Below are 14,854 nucleotides of genomic sequence, written 5' to 3' on the forward strand. Positions count from 1 at the left end.
CTGGTGTATGAGATACGCATTAAGTCCACAGGGAATTCGGCTGTAATTCTCGACGGCGCTGCTTACTGATCCGTGAGAATAAGATCTCATTGGAGCTCTCTTATGTCCGAAATGCGAATATTTGCAGTGAGTCAACTATACGAAGTTTCGCTGTCGGGGGAGATGCGAAGGAAGCACAGACACCCAGTTTCTAATGATTGACAGGTGCCTTGGGACTGTGGCTCTTACATTAAATCGATCGCGTTGACGATGAAAGGTGACAAATTGGCCTGCTTACTCCGACAAAAGAGCTGGTCCTACACAGCATCTTTGATCATACTGGAAACGAGAGCACTAGGTGGAGGTGGCGAGAAGACATCCAGGATGACCAATTTACCCCGGGAGTTATCAAGCGGCTGTAATCCGTAAGTGAAGACACCCGAATCCGCGGGCGGCACAACGCACCTTTGAGGAATCGGTCTAACCAGGTGAGCGACCCCGATACAGGATGTCTACGAGTAAAGTAGGATCTACATCGGTCTGAACCAGTCGGGCCTCATGGAGTACTCTCTGCATTCAGTCGGATTCTCAATGAATTGCTTCTATCTCAACTCTGACATCAGTATTTGATGGGAAAAAAACACACGGTGCACGGGTCACAGCGAGGAAATAAAACAAATTCCTGCATGGGAAGGCGCATGCACGTTGTGTGAACGCGAGGACGTACCTTCAGTAAAGATAGGCGGCCTGGCCGTCACTTCCGGATGAAATGCTATAAACAGAATGTGATACTGTTGACCTATCTTGTTTGCTACCCATAAATTAATGCGGCAGAAAATCAGCCATTGAGCTTCTCTGTCACGGGTGGCTGGGAAGGTGACGTCCACAGAACGCCGGAAGGTTCGGAAGTTCCTGCCTGGAGGTCAATAAGAAACATCACTCCATGGACGTTAGTAGAAGGATAGGAGGTACGTCCGCACCGTGATGACTACAAGAATGCGAAGGAGATGTTGGCGTCATGTGAATTGTACACTGATGACGACTTGGCATTGTTTTTCCGGAAGGGCTAACCGACACAAAGGCCAGCAAAAAGTATGAGATCTTCTCGCCTGTTCACTACCCCACCAGACATTAAATAGACTGCGGAAATCTTCTCAACGGCATTCAGCTGTAGAACACGGACGCAAACACAGCGGAAACTAGTGAGATAATGAACGGAACCTTAAAGAATTGAATCCATAGTCTGTTTCAATAGATGAGTACTTTGCCCGTGGGCTTTCCGTACGCCGGTAGAAATCCTGTCCGCTCGAGAATATTCAAAGCAAACTCCAGAGGAGCGCAGATCACATCGATATCCGCGCGTATCACACACAGCACGGAACTCCTTCGGAAACTTCCCGAAGTCTCCGCATTGCGCCTAGCAATAAAGACCGGGGAGACAAGTTGAATACTGACGTGTACACTTGAAGAGCCACCATGGGATCGACAGACCCGAAACAAGTTCTATAACATTACCCTTAAATGCTAATGCAGCGATCGTTGCAGGAGTTGATATAGTTGTCGTGGACTGTGAATCCGAACGAGATCAGCTAGAATTCAATCCAATGCTCCAGAGACTGGGAAATTGCGACATCAGTCAAATTGAAAGCTCGAAGTAGCGACCACGCCTTCACGGAAGTCCGGGATCTCTGAACCCGTTGGCCCCAACATGAAGCCCGTCATCAAAAAAAGCGTGACACATTGACAGTTAATGTTGAGAGTCCGGAAATATCGCGACGGTTGCTTCGCCTAGGTCATGAAGGTCAACTTGCTTTCATAAACACAGATGTGGATGTCCTACCTGGTGCTTTCAGGGTTATGCAGTTGAACGAGATCACTGACATGCATGGGATACTAGGCAGGCACTCACCCTCACAGGCTGTACATATTTCGCCTGAGTTCACAAGAAAACAAATCAGACTCCTACGATGGATGGCGGAGTCGCGTGTGTCTTCCGTTTCAAACACCACCGAACCAGAGCATCATTTGTCATGAGAGTTTCTCCTTTTGAGGAGTAATCATGTCTCTGCATGAGGAGCAAATGATTGCAGCAAGAATCATATCGATAGGCCCCTCCAATTGAGAACCGTTCACAGTGCGGACTGCGAAATCTGCCGCTTGCGTCCGCCATGTCCCTGCATCCCGGCGAGATGCGAAGGGTAAGGTCCCACCTATCAGGATCTTTTTTCTTCACCGCCCAAAGGCCGCCTGTGCATAACTTTTTGACCATGGGCCTAACGATATGATTCTTGCTGTGAGAGTTGAAACTATGCCAAGCTATATGAGCAACAGATCAATGGCTCCCGCACGCGCAGTGTCCCTCGGTATCACAAGGATTCTTTGTCCAGGAATGTACAACCTTTTTCTCGGAAGGAGAAAACATAGTTGCTGAGACCTGGGGTTGGACTACTTGAAGCTGACTTACATCAGAATTGCCAATCATGCATGCGCATGCAGATTCTGCAGAGCGGGCAGTCGCCCACTGTGAGACCGATTCTCGGACGACTGCCAAACAGAGAATGCGGACATTACGTCTGCTAGGCCATAGATTTGCAAACAATTTGGAGCGCTTTGCTTCACGATTTTCTCCTAGTGGGAGCAATCCATGCGATCCATTGCAATTGCTCGTCATCGCCCTGAGGCTTGGAAAAATTTCGCACTTGCATTGAGCTTGTTGCCGATTCCGTTGGCACACCATTCAGTCGACGTAGCCTCGCATGATGTTATTCTCAATGTACAGCTGAGCGGTGTAAATAAGCATGAATTAAGGGCCGCGATATGACACAACAAGGAGGAAGTCGAGCAACCGTCGCCGAGTCTCTGAGAAAAATTGTTTCCCAATTTGGACGTCATGACTACAACTTCCAATTTCAAACTCCGCAATACTAATCCTCGATGATACGCAACACCACAAAATATGGCCAGCAATTGCACCGCATTGCTGCAGCATGGCCTGGCGACCCATTTCGCCCGAATATTCAGCTGAAGACATTCCTTCAGTCGCTGTCAGATCATCCTAATCTGACCCCTCAGGCGGTGGAGGCAGCGCGTGAGTTGCAAGATAATGTGTATCAGAAGAGGGTGAGATTTTGGCAGACATGCGCGTGAAGCAATTTGCCTGATGTCCGCGCAGTTTTCGTTGAGCGAGAAGATGCTGCAGCCTGCGTCGATGCCTCATCATTACACTCGACTGCTTGAAGCGTTCGACAAGAGCGCGAAGGGAATTCGCCGTCCGTGGTGGAAGATATTCTTCAACATCTGGTAATGCTCATGGCAGTAGCTGCGACTTGTCAAGGCAAGTTGTCACATGGACGTGGACCATCGTTGGAAAATGATATGCTGATAGTGCACTTCCGGTGTTTCTAGGCAGATCAGCACACTGCAAGACTCGAACTTGATCTGTAACGAACGTCCACGTTCTCTCGTATTTCACGCATGTCTGTACGTGATTTGTGCAGTGTGAGAACGGTCAAATATGAGCGCAGAATTTCCAGTCTCTTCTCTGGTGGTGGGAACTAAGGATCCGGAATGGTACGCATGTAATTGTCAGGATTCTTCTCGTTCATTCGCAAAGTTCAAGCTTCGCGGGAGAAGCACTCGCGAACGCGAGAGAAACCCTTTGGCATGTCGACGAACCGACGACATCGATGCATGCGATAAGCGGAACCGTTGGAAGTTCCAAAGATTCCCCGGCGACTATACGAGACACATGCGGTCAGACCGTGTGCATGAGGACGAAGCAGGGAGAAGGTGACTATGAGTAAGCGCACCAGGATGTATGCTATGCATGGCGGAGAATTTCAATCTTCCAATATCTCGTCCTCACCCTCCCTAGCCTACAGCACGGAAGTCCGTATGAACAATGAGTCCCGTGATGAAATTGAGCAACGTACCTTTTCGACCAACTTCCGCCGCTTCTCTCGGGCTTTTCTCTGCACTTTTACATACTTGGCCAAAGGCGAGTCCTCAACCTTGACGTCGTGTTCCCAGGCTTCCACCTCGCCCATGCGTCCCGGAGCGAACGACACGCCATTCCGCTTCTGCTCCACCCACTTCGCACTCTCTTCGATGCGCTCCACGAGACCCTTCGCCAGGCCGGCCTCTTTAGCCTTCCACGAGGACAACTTCGCGGTCTTAATGGTTTTCTTGAGCATGATCACGAGCGGAACGGTGACCTCAGGAAAGGCGATGCTTCCCTGCACCGGTTCGCTTGCCAGGTATTCCGCCAGGAGATAAACGCACTCCTCCGAGAGTCCCTCGTTATACACGCGAGTCTTCAGATATTGCTGTGGAGCGCGGATATTGGTATCGAAGTCAAACGGTCGCAATGTGGACGCTTTGGGCTTTGAGGACCCGCAGAGGGTGGAGGTGAGGATGGGAAGGAGATACGGCGCGAGTGGGACGTATGTTTGGGTGTGGCGGGTCAGGTGAAGTAGTGATCGGATCAAGTGGAAGTGGAAGGGATATGATCGGGCATTGCGGATGAGTCTGCCAAAACGAGGGACATGACGGTCAACGAGGTCGTCTGAATGGTGTGACCACGACGTACTTGATAGCTCCAAGAGACACTTGTACAAGAGGGTAGATCAGTGCCTTGAGTTCACTTTCTTCTCCGCGTCTTTCAACCAGTACTTGGTTGTCACAAGATCTTGCTAAGACCATCGCCCAGAAATCAAGGCAGTGCACATATTGCCAATTATACACTTGCTTGTAGGCATCCTAGGAACCCTCATGCTCACAATGAATGCGGGACGTTTTGGCAACATACGTACCTTGCTCTTCACTTTCATGCTATTTCGTAGATGGATAGCAAGCTGGCGTATATACCCAAAAGCGTGTTGATACGCTGTCGCATGGTCTATGCAGTAGATCTCTGAAGCCGAGTTCTTCATGAGATTGATGGACGGCAGCGTATGGGCACTTGTGGATTTGCACGAGCGCACGAGAATGAGATAGGTATTCTGGAGACAAAAAGTTAGACGCAAGATATATAGCAATTAATATGGCACAAGCTCACCTTAAGCACCATGTCCATGATAGACTCGTCTGTCGCTAACGCAAGCTTTCGCACGGCGACAAATGCAGCTATCCGGACGCTGTCCTCTGCAGTAGACCAAAGATCCAGGCAGGTCTGACGATGCAGTGGTGAATTTTCACAACAGAGAGGTGAGGGTTTCACGGTTCCGCACCTTGAGATGTACTTTCACAGCTTTTCGGCTGCTAGTAATGTAAGGGACTAATTTCGCACTCTCTGACACCGCGAGCCGCAGCATGTCATTTTCAGTAAGTTGTGAGAGTAAGTGCATCACATTATGAAAGTAGGAAAGTATGAGTTTCTGCAAGGTCTTCCACTTTTGCGTCTGTATAGGTGCTTTGCTTCGAAGACGAATTAGTTTTTAGAAAATATCGAAAAGCTTGAACGCACAACTTTCCGCTCGCGAGAGTCTTGTAAGGACAGTGATGCTCCAGGACTACGGGTGTGTATTTGAGCGCTGTTGTCACTAGCTTATTGTATACTGGTAAACCAAGGTTGGTAAATTGCTACACGAAGGAGGGAAAGCATACCAGAAGAACTGTCAATGCCCCATACTAGTACCTGATCCTCCTCATTCATGTGCACGGCGGAACGAAACGCTATCAGTAATTTTCGCAAAGCTCGGAGAGACCGTTGCTGATAATAAGTGGTGAGCAGCGCTATCTCTTGTGAATCCCACGGTACTCGTACCTCGAGCAGAGCCTTCTGCCATTTTCGCAATATTTGTTTGGTGAGCACTGGCACTTTGTCCTCCTCCATACCCTTGTCCTCATCTTCAAGTTCGTCAACGTCCACGCCGTCAGGGTTGAACTCGAGTAGTTCACGGTCGTTCTCTTGGAGATACTTGTAGAACTCTGGATCGTTCTCCGCGAGTTTTGATAACTCTACTAGATGAGCTTCTCCGTCTGTATTGTACGTACCGAGTTAGTTTTCTCGGCGATTGTTAGTCCTGCGGCGCACGCACCCTCCAGATCGTCCACGGAGGCGAAGGACTGGTTGTCTGAATCTGCGTCTTCATTGTCGTCCTCGTCAGATCCTTCCGCGATTTCCTGCGTGCAGTTCAAGCACAAAGGCTAAGGACTATTAAGAGAGCAACGCACCCCATCGCCGTCACCACCGCCCATGAAACCCCCGCCGAGGAAGTCATCAACTGACATTCCCTTGAACCTTGCACGCCCTCAGTCAGACTCGATGCAACGATGATAAACAGAATCACATACTTGTTAGATTTCTCCTCGAGTTCCTCTTCAGAATCTTCGTCTTCAACGTCCTCTGGATCATTCTTTTGGTTGCCCTTAACACTCCTCCGTTTCTCCGCCTTCTTGCGAACATCACGATACTTTCGGCGCGCCTGGATGGTTTTCTTCAGTTGCCCACTCGCTGCAAACTTCCGCGTTGACTTGGCGGTTTTCTTCCCCATGTCCAAGCAAGTCAAATCTGGTGAGTAATAATGGCGGAAGTTGGGGCTTGAACACGCGACACCAGTCGTGCAGAGGGGCGATAAATCTCACTCAAAAGTTGTTCCACCGAAGATCACATGATGCATATATGATCGACTCTGGGCGCTTGACTGTAGCGTCCACTCCGCTAGTCTGTCGCCCGACATATCTGCTGACTGGAACTTTCAATTACTGACCCCTTTATTTGCTGTATATAGGAATTACAGGCTTACACGACGGAGTTTGCATGTAGCTCTAAGTACGGCGGCGGCGACTCACACGGAACAACTTCACCTTCTGCCACTCGAAGACGAGCATACTTGGGGTTCACGGCGTGAAGCCATCTCTATCCTGTCACAACCTGGAGTCATCTCGCGTAACAAGGATCCACGGTTTCACTCGCATCCCGACTTTACAGGTCGAACCCATTCACTGAACTTGAAACCGTACGTTCGTGCAACACAATCTTGTTAGGAGAGGTGTGAGTGGATATGAGTGCACACGACTGCGTCGCTTCGGCCAACGCGTTGTTGGCCGCTCATTCTGCATTGGTGTCTCGCATTCGTGCAGCGCAGAAACACCATCGCCGGCAACTCAGGTCACTGGCTTCACCACCTGTTGGTTTGGTAAATCATCCATTAATGCCGTCTCCACCTCGTTCTCCTGCACCCTCACCAACTTCTTCTCCAACACTACCTACGAAACCGAGGCCGAATAGGCCAGATTTGCCACCAGCCAAGCGTGCGCGAGTTGCGCGATACCCGAATTACGTGCCAGAAGAGGAGACTATCAGAAATGACTATTCGCAGAGATACGTGGACGGAGGGGAGTGGCCTCAGAACTGGGTGCTTGGCGCCCACCCCGAACATCGCTTCGAAGAGTTCGTCATCGTACCATATTTATAGCGCTCGCAAAGTTGCAGAGTCTGACGTACAATGTTGTCCATTATTATAGATATCCGAAGCAGCAGAGACTTCTCGCCCTAAAGAAAGCCTCAGTCGCCGCACACACACTTCCTCCGACCTATTTATCATTCTCCGAGCTGTCGTCTCTCCATCCTTCGAAATTCGATGCTATTCTCATAGATCCGCCGTTCTCTTCGTCCTTCACATGGGACGACCTCCAAGAACTTCCAATTCCGGCGCTGGCCGCCGACCCTTCCTTCGTGTTGATGTGGGTCGGTAGCGGCGCTGGTGAGGGACTAGAGCGTGGTAGAGAGGTGATGGCGAAATGGGGCTTCAGGCGATGCGAGGATATCGTCTGGGTCAAGACTAATAACACGAGTAACCGGGGGCCGGGAGTGAGTGCCCTCTTCACACACAGATCCATCATCTGATTTTCGATATCTCTGCATGTAGACAGATCCACCCACTACTTCGTTACTCACGCGGACAAAACAGCACTGTCTCATGGGTATTCGTGGCACGGTTCGGCGCTCAACGGACAGCTGGTTCGTGCACTGCAACGTCGGTAAGCACGATCGGAATCATCAGAATGTGAAAATTAACCATCTGTGCACGCACGATCTAGACACCGATGTTATGATTTGGGAAGGCGATGCCTCCGACCCAACACTCAAACCTCCAGAGATGTACACGCTGATCGAGAACTTTTGCCTCGGCTTACGGAGGCTGGAAATATTTGGGCGTGCGCGGACGACACGTCGGGGTTGGGTGACCGCTCTTGCAGAAGGCGAAGAAGAGCGAATAGCACACAAAATGGAGGTCGAGGTCTCCGTGGACCCTCAGGAGACCGCAGTTAAGTGGGACAGGGAGACATGGGAAGCCCGTATCAAGGAGCTCGCAAACGGAGGCAAGGCCGTTGTGCCCATGACACCAGGTTTGTCTAAAAAAGAAAATATCCTCGGGGCCAGCACGCCGTTGACAATTTCCTGATTGGACGTGATGCGAGTACTAATACGTCTTAACAGAAATCGACGCGCTGCGGCCTAAGTCGCCGGTACGTGGTGGGCCTGCGAATCCAAGTATGGGCATGGGCGCTGGCGCAGCACCCAGCGCAACTCCGATGGCTATGGGCATGTCCGTGGCGGTGCCGATGGGCAGTAATACGGGCTCCGGGAATCGCAGCGGGTTCAACAGTTCCAACAGGATGATGGGCCAACCCTTGATGGGCATGAACACACTCGCAGGAGCGGCGGACATGGGTATGATGTGGCCTGACATGGGTATGAATGTCAACATGGTCGGCATGAACGGCATGAATGGCATGAACGGCATGAATGGCATGAACGGCATGAATGGCATGAATGGCATGAACGGCATGAACGGCATGAATGGCATGGGTGGGATGAACATGGGGAATATGCAGGGGATGAACACCATGGGCCTGGGCATGCCGGTGAATCAACAGGCGATGGGCTTCGCGCAAGGCGGTGGCGGTTTCTCTGGCTTCGAGGGAGGTCAGATGCAGCAGGTGCCAGGGGCAATGGGCATGGTTAATGGCATGGGTGCCGGAATGGGGTGGATGGGGAACGGCGACGGACAGTTCGTTGATACTGTGGGAGGGATGTGGGATGGTGGAATGGGAGAAGGCATGATGGGTATGAACGGAATGGGAAACATGGGGATGGCAGTGAACATGGGTATGAACCCGGGCATGAACTCTAACATGGGCATGAGTATGGGCATGGGCCAATGGGGCGGAGATGGCTTTGACGGTGCGTATTGAAATCTCATCGATCAGGACGCTTTCCGCACTCTGTTCAAGTATATTATATATGCATGATATACTGGTGGACGTGGTATATAGTACAGGTCGTTACAACACTAACAGCACACGACGGTCGGAACGTCACAACGAAAGCGCAACAGCAGTACGACTAAGTTGTCCGGATGATGTGAGGGAGCATGTATAGATCATTGCAGCCAGAACCGGAACTTCACTGACACCCCCGATGACCTAGATGTGGTGTTTCTTCGCATGTGCATCCAACTGAGCTAATATATCGTTCTGTTCTTCCGGCGTCTTCCTGGCACTACAATACCCATGAATGACTCTCCTGATGACGAGCATGTGAAGACAAGACACTCACAATTGCTGAGCGAACCCAGAAAGATCAGAAGCAGTCTTAATCATGCCTAATTGAATCAAGGCCAACTGGCGTGCAAACAACCTGAAGGCCCTTTGAGTACCGGATAGCATGTGAGAGAATGACCTTACTTGTCCCGAGGAGTGAGTGGAGGCTTGTGATGCTTCCGCTTTGGTGGCCACTCGGGCTCCGGAGATTTGTCCGCCGCCTCTTTCTGTTGAATGTTTGCTTTCTTCTTAGCCTTCTTCTTCTCCTACACATGATAGTGTTTAACAAATGCATGCGATTAGAAGATGAAATTTACCTCAATCATTGCTTGTAGTCGTTGTCCTTCAATGGCGCTCTCAGCGATAAGATCCTCGTTTCGGTGAGTGTAGTTGATGCCGATGTCGTTCAGTGTCTTCTGGATATCTGAATTTTGGTCATCGAGCTTCGGCGTACCTACGCGAGAAATCGAGTGAGTTAACGGTCAACGTGTGGAGAGGAGGACTGACTATCGTCCAGAAGTAATGCACCGAGACCACTAAGATCTCCCTGTGAATGCATGATGGTCAAACTCCAACAGTTGCGGACAAATATCTTAGAACACACATATTCTTTGCCGCCTTTTGCCTCCGCCTCGTACACCCATTGCGAGGCCGAAGGGCTTGATTTTCTCTTCTTCTTTGCGTCTAAGTGTGCCAAAGCCCAATCAAGATCCACAAGGCTCGCTCGTTCAATCTATATGAATCGAGAGTTGTTTGATCTAATCGCACAGTTTTCAATCGTACTTACCGCCATCTTCGTGGTCGATGTATGCTCATGCAATTTGAAGATGTTCTTCATCCCAAACAGTTCACCCTGCTTGTTTTTCTCACCTTGAACACCTTCGAAATATCTGGCGTCAAGAAGAGTCAGACAGGAAGATACATAGCGGACGTGGACGGGCCTCACCTGGTCTGTAAACTCGCATTATATCCGACCAGCATCTGTTGCTGTTTGTAGACTTGGCGCGCGTATATTAACTCCTCAATGGAACCTGCACCCAACAACCGATACACAGAAACATCCCTGGTCTGGCCAAAGCGATAGGCACGGTCCATTGCTTGCAAATCATGCGCAGGATCTAGGACAGACAGACAAGAGGATTAAAAGGGTGAGTTTCGCAACATTGAGAGGCATACCCACTCCAGTTGGGATCTACGACGGTGGGTCAGTGACCCCGCCTGCGTATATACGCATGAATCCACTTGCCAAAGATAACCACTTTGTTCGCTCCAGTCAAGTTAAGGCCGGTTCCTCCCGCAAGCGTGGATATCAAGAAAATAACGATGTCTGGGTCTTCGTGGAACTTGTCGATTATCGACATACCTATCCGGCCGTCAGTTGTCATCCCCCAGCAAGAGACAGCGTAAACTTACGTTCAGACTGCTTTGTAGAACCGTCTAGCTTTACAAAGCCCAGGCCTAAGCACATTACATTCAGATATGGAGAACATGACGGTGATGTACACTTACTAAGAGACCCAAGGTGGAACTCCAGCATTTCCAGTAATTTGACTGACTTCGTGAAAATTAAGACTTTATTAGTTGAGTCTTTCTTCCATTCCTCCAGCAATGTCTCCAATACCTGTGAATTGACATAAGGAAGAAGTCAGACAGATGCTTATTGAATGACCACATTACCATCCATTTTCCGCAGAAGCGTGGGGTCAGTATTGCAGGGCCGTACTTTGGTACAGCTTCGCCCTGGAATGCAACCCGGGCCAACTCTCGATTTCGAGCAGTCTGGGAAAGACAGCACAAAAAAGTAAGGAGCACACAATTGTCAGGAAAAACCCGCAGTGATAGATTGGAAGAGGGCACCTGTTCGGCGGTATCCGTCGGAGCTAGTCGACAGAATGATAGATACGGTGAGTTTTAGATCGGACGGAGCATAGGAAGCACTCAACAGGGCAAGATCAGAGCGAGATGGTTGGAGACCTTGATCAGAGTTGACATATACTTGAATAAGTCACCCTTGTCAAACGGGTGACAGCACCTTTTCCGCCTGCCCCGAATAATCAGCGATGAGTCGCTCGTGATATTTTGCATGCAAGAGCACGCTGAGCGTGTGCACGGAGCGTGTAAATCAAGGTACTGACGATTCTCTCGAACCGCAGTCACAGGGCTCGTCCTTCCGTATGAGGTTCTGTACGGTTTCCATATTGATGATCCGTTTATATACTTCGGTCTGTTTCGTAGTTAATGGACAGAATACCACTTCATCTATCTTCTTTGGAAGCTAAAGATTCAATCCAAACATTCGTCAGTTCACTGCGACCGCCATTGAGTCGGGTTGCCTGAACAAAAAATACCTGATCTTTGATGATAAATTTGGTCCTGTGAGAATGTAGCACGCAATCGATACTTCGCTAACAGGGATCGAAAACAATACATACCTTCGAAGGAAAAATTTCGGTAGCAGCTTCTCCTTCAGTATTTTTGCAACAAGCTATGCGGCCAATCAGGTACAGAAGAGCTCTTATAGGAATCACGTTACTCACGGCAGCCTTCATGTGCTCCTCGTCCGAGGCAGTCTTGCTCTGGCCGACCGTCAGAGGTTTCACGACGTATCCTTCCCATTGGCCTTTGGTGCCCACCAAGCCGGGATTTGTCCAATTCAAAATGTTCCATAGCTCCAAATACGAGTTCTGAATCGCTGTTAGTGAGCATCACACAATGAGTAATCCATCCTAGACAAGCTGAGGAATGATGTTTGAGCCTACCCGTTCCGGTAAGTCCAAACCGGATCGAACATTCGAACTGGCTGAATGCCTTTGTGATCTTCGAATTTGGGTTTTTCACACGATGAACCTCGTCAATGATGACACATGACCAAGCCAGCTCGTCAAGGAGTTCTATGTCTCGCCGAGCCACATCGAAGGATGTCAGAACTGCGATACGGAGATAGGCAGAGGCAAGAGAGTGAATATGAGTACCAGCCGAGGAAACTTCAACACAATGCTCAGCCTCACCTACGTCCAGTCTTCCCATTCTGAAGTCGTTCAGGACATCTGCTCTCGCTGAGGGTGTACCAACATACATCCCAACTTCGAAGTAGCCCCACTGGGCAGATTTCATCAGGTTTCTTTACTGGTGATTAGAGCCGGGGCCGCTCACCGTCTCAAACTCCCTCTCCCAATTCCCCACCACGCTGCTGGGGGCAATAATCAAACAAGTGGGCCATGTCGCATTCGCAGGAGGGAGTATTCTGCGCTCCTTCCAGTCCTTGCTTATGTCCTGGACGTCTGAGACATGTTTACGGCGTCGCTCGATATCGCGCTCATCGCCATGCTTCTGCATGATGGCAGAGAGGAACGAGATCACTTGTATTGTTTTTCCTGGAGCATAGCGAGTGGGCATGTCGACGGATATATTCATATGGGGAGAACTTACCCTGCAGGAGGATTCAGCGATGTACAATGAGATTATGTAGCCCATAGCTTGGCGCGAGGACAAAACTCACCAATCCCATGTCATCACCTAACAGACCGCCCTTATCATCAGCGTAGCGCTCCCAAAAGAAGCGCACGCCACCGCGTTGATACTCTCTGAGGAATGTGTTGATACGAGCAGGAACCTCATGAGAACTGTCGAGAACAAGTGGCCCAAGAAGTTTCTGCTTAGGTTTCAACGGAAAAGTTGGCCTAGGATGGAGCGTATGTGATTCCTGTCGATGGTAGAAGATGTGTCAGGGACAGCCAATGGTGTATTGGGTGCATCCAATAATCCGACATACCTTTCCGTTAAGCATGTCTTCAGAATCCGACAGTTCGGCCTCAGACTCAGACTCGGTCTCAGATTCAGTCACTGAGTCAGAGGGTGATCTCTTGCCAACAGGTTTATCTTCTTAAGGCAAAAATTATGTCAAGAAGACGGGAAAGAATGGACGATGAATACCTCGAGATTTGAACCTAGCCACAGAGGCATTGGGGTCTTCGTCCGACTCGGGCTCTGTAACGGAATCGTCTGGGCTCTCAGTCTTGGCCTTCTTCGAAGGCGGCCTTGGAGCTCCGCTGGGTGGCGTTGTGGATTTCCGCTTCAGCAGACTGGAAGTGGCGGGCGCGATAGGTGTATCGTCGTCTGGTTCTGTCTCTGATTCTGGGAAACGAGGGCGGCGCTAGATATTTGTGCAAAAACAATGAGAACGTTTTTCGACATACCTGTAGCGGAGTCTTCTGCCGCTGACTGCGCCTGTGACTGGGACTCCCTGATGAGAGCAGTGTATGTCTTGAGACCATGCGCTTCCTCTCCTTCTTGCTCTTCCACTTGCTCTTCATCTTCCTCGTTATCTGCAAAAACATCGGGGTCGTCGAGCTCATCGTCCTTCTTGCCCTCGTCTTCTGAAGCTAACTCCAAACCCAAGTCATTCACAAGTTCACCTATGTGTATAGAACAAGACGTTACAACTACAACGTATAACAGTGTCCAAAGAATACCTACCGAAATATTCCAATAACGGGTTCTGCGAAGTAGAACCATGCCGTTGAGTAGTTTCTGGAGGTGCAACAATCAGTTCAGTCAGGTAACACATAATCGTGATATACTTACGCTTTCTGGTCCTTTTTTCGGTTCCTGTGCTGTCAAGGGCGTCTCTCGGTAGGTTATGCCCCTTCGGACTAGCAGTTTTCCGCGACTTTCGCCCCTTCTTTGGAGGCTCACATACATAAGCCCCAGGATTAAAATCAGGGTCAGAGTCTGGTTCTAAGATTTTGAGTATTAACGCATGAAGACATATACGTGCAATGCTGAGAAGAAACCTAGCGGAATCGGGGCAGAATGCACGAATTCTGGACAATTTTCAGCTTCCACTCGATTCGACAGAAAAAATCAAACATACTAGGTGAAACAGGCACTTTTTCCCTGTCAATATGGTCGCGAGCTGCGGGCATAACATAAGATGGGTGGGAGAAATCAAGTTCAGTTGGCCGCTGTGGCAAGTGGTCAGGAGAAGAGTTGGCGCTCGTTGCGACGCGCTCTGCTCGTGATCGTATATGATATATATCACGTGCGTGGCGCTCACGCGAATTCCCACGGGCCACGGAGTTATCTCAGAAAGAGCCTGTGTTAAATCATCCTGTATATTAGATCGTGAAAAACCTCCCTGTTGTGCATAGGTCCTAAATTGACTTAGGCTTCTAGCTGCTTGGTGTGTGTCGCCTTGATACTTACATGCCAACGGCTCAGTAGTATGCATGGGGTCTTGAATGGAGGTAGGCCCCGGGACACCTTCAGGTGTGACATTTTTTCATCGGTCTGACTCGAGTTGACATCGATTGCGGTCCACCAAAAC

At 49.8% G+C, this 14,854-nt stretch overlaps 4 protein-coding genes across 4 annotated transcripts; 2 read left to right on the plus strand and 2 right to left on the minus strand.

The window, feature by feature from the left end:
* Positions 1-2,913: 2,913 nt before the first annotated feature.
* Positions 2,914-3,283, plus strand: SCP_1003460 (hypothetical protein; the record flags this gene model as incomplete). Its single annotated transcript, XM_027762211.1, has 2 exons — positions 2,914-3,099; positions 3,152-3,283. 2 exons carry the CDS (start codon positions 2,914-2,916, stop codon positions 3,281-3,283), a joined length of 318 nt encoding a protein of 105 aa, XP_027618012.1.
* A 535-nt stretch (positions 3,284-3,818) lies between these two features.
* On the minus strand, positions 3,819-6,473 carry SCP_1003470 (Uncharacterized NOC2 family protein; the record flags this gene model as incomplete). The annotated part of the gene is made up of 12 exons (XM_027762212.1): positions 3,819-3,854; positions 3,912-4,506; positions 4,568-4,737; positions 4,791-4,979; positions 5,036-5,149; positions 5,208-5,394; positions 5,444-5,534; positions 5,584-5,689; positions 5,744-5,958; positions 6,018-6,102; positions 6,154-6,220; positions 6,274-6,473. The coding sequence occupies 12 exons, from the start codon at positions 6,471-6,473 to the stop codon at positions 3,819-3,821; spliced, it is 2,055 nt and encodes a 684-aa protein (XP_027618013.1).
* A 660-nt stretch (positions 6,474-7,133) lies between these two features.
* On the plus strand, positions 7,134-9,180 carry SCP_1003480 (Karyogamy protein; the record flags this gene model as incomplete). Its single annotated transcript, XM_027762213.1, has 5 exons — positions 7,134-7,372; positions 7,447-7,792; positions 7,851-7,962; positions 8,023-8,331; positions 8,423-9,180. 5 exons carry the CDS (start codon positions 7,134-7,136, stop codon positions 9,178-9,180), a joined length of 1,764 nt encoding a protein of 587 aa, XP_027618014.1.
* Positions 9,181-9,411: 231 nt separating this feature from the next.
* Positions 9,412-14,453, minus strand: SCP_1003490 (DNA excision repair protein ERCC-6-like 2; the record flags this gene model as incomplete). Its single annotated transcript, XM_027762214.1, has 30 exons — positions 9,412-9,487; positions 9,545-9,625; positions 9,673-9,794; positions 9,846-9,982; positions 10,036-10,075; positions 10,133-10,261; positions 10,316-10,418; positions 10,475-10,646; positions 10,709-10,720; positions 10,775-10,891; positions 10,942-10,986; positions 11,038-11,149; positions 11,206-11,307; positions 11,386-11,408; positions 11,472-11,569; positions 11,664-11,803; positions 11,877-11,901; positions 11,961-12,013; positions 12,066-12,220; positions 12,288-12,455; positions 12,537-12,627; positions 12,682-12,902; positions 13,054-13,231; positions 13,301-13,410; positions 13,462-13,662; positions 13,725-13,943; positions 14,005-14,058; positions 14,113-14,265; positions 14,322-14,351; positions 14,402-14,453. 30 exons carry the CDS (start codon positions 14,451-14,453, stop codon positions 9,412-9,414), a joined length of 3,219 nt encoding a protein of 1,072 aa, XP_027618015.1.
* Between the last annotated feature and the right edge of the window lie 401 nt (positions 14,454-14,854).

This window comes from Sparassis crispa, assembly GCF_003851025.1.
Source record: "Sparassis crispa DNA, contig_000009F, whole genome shotgun sequence".
Taxonomy (NCBI): domain Eukaryota; kingdom Fungi; phylum Basidiomycota; class Agaricomycetes; order Polyporales; family Sparassidaceae; genus Sparassis; species Sparassis crispa.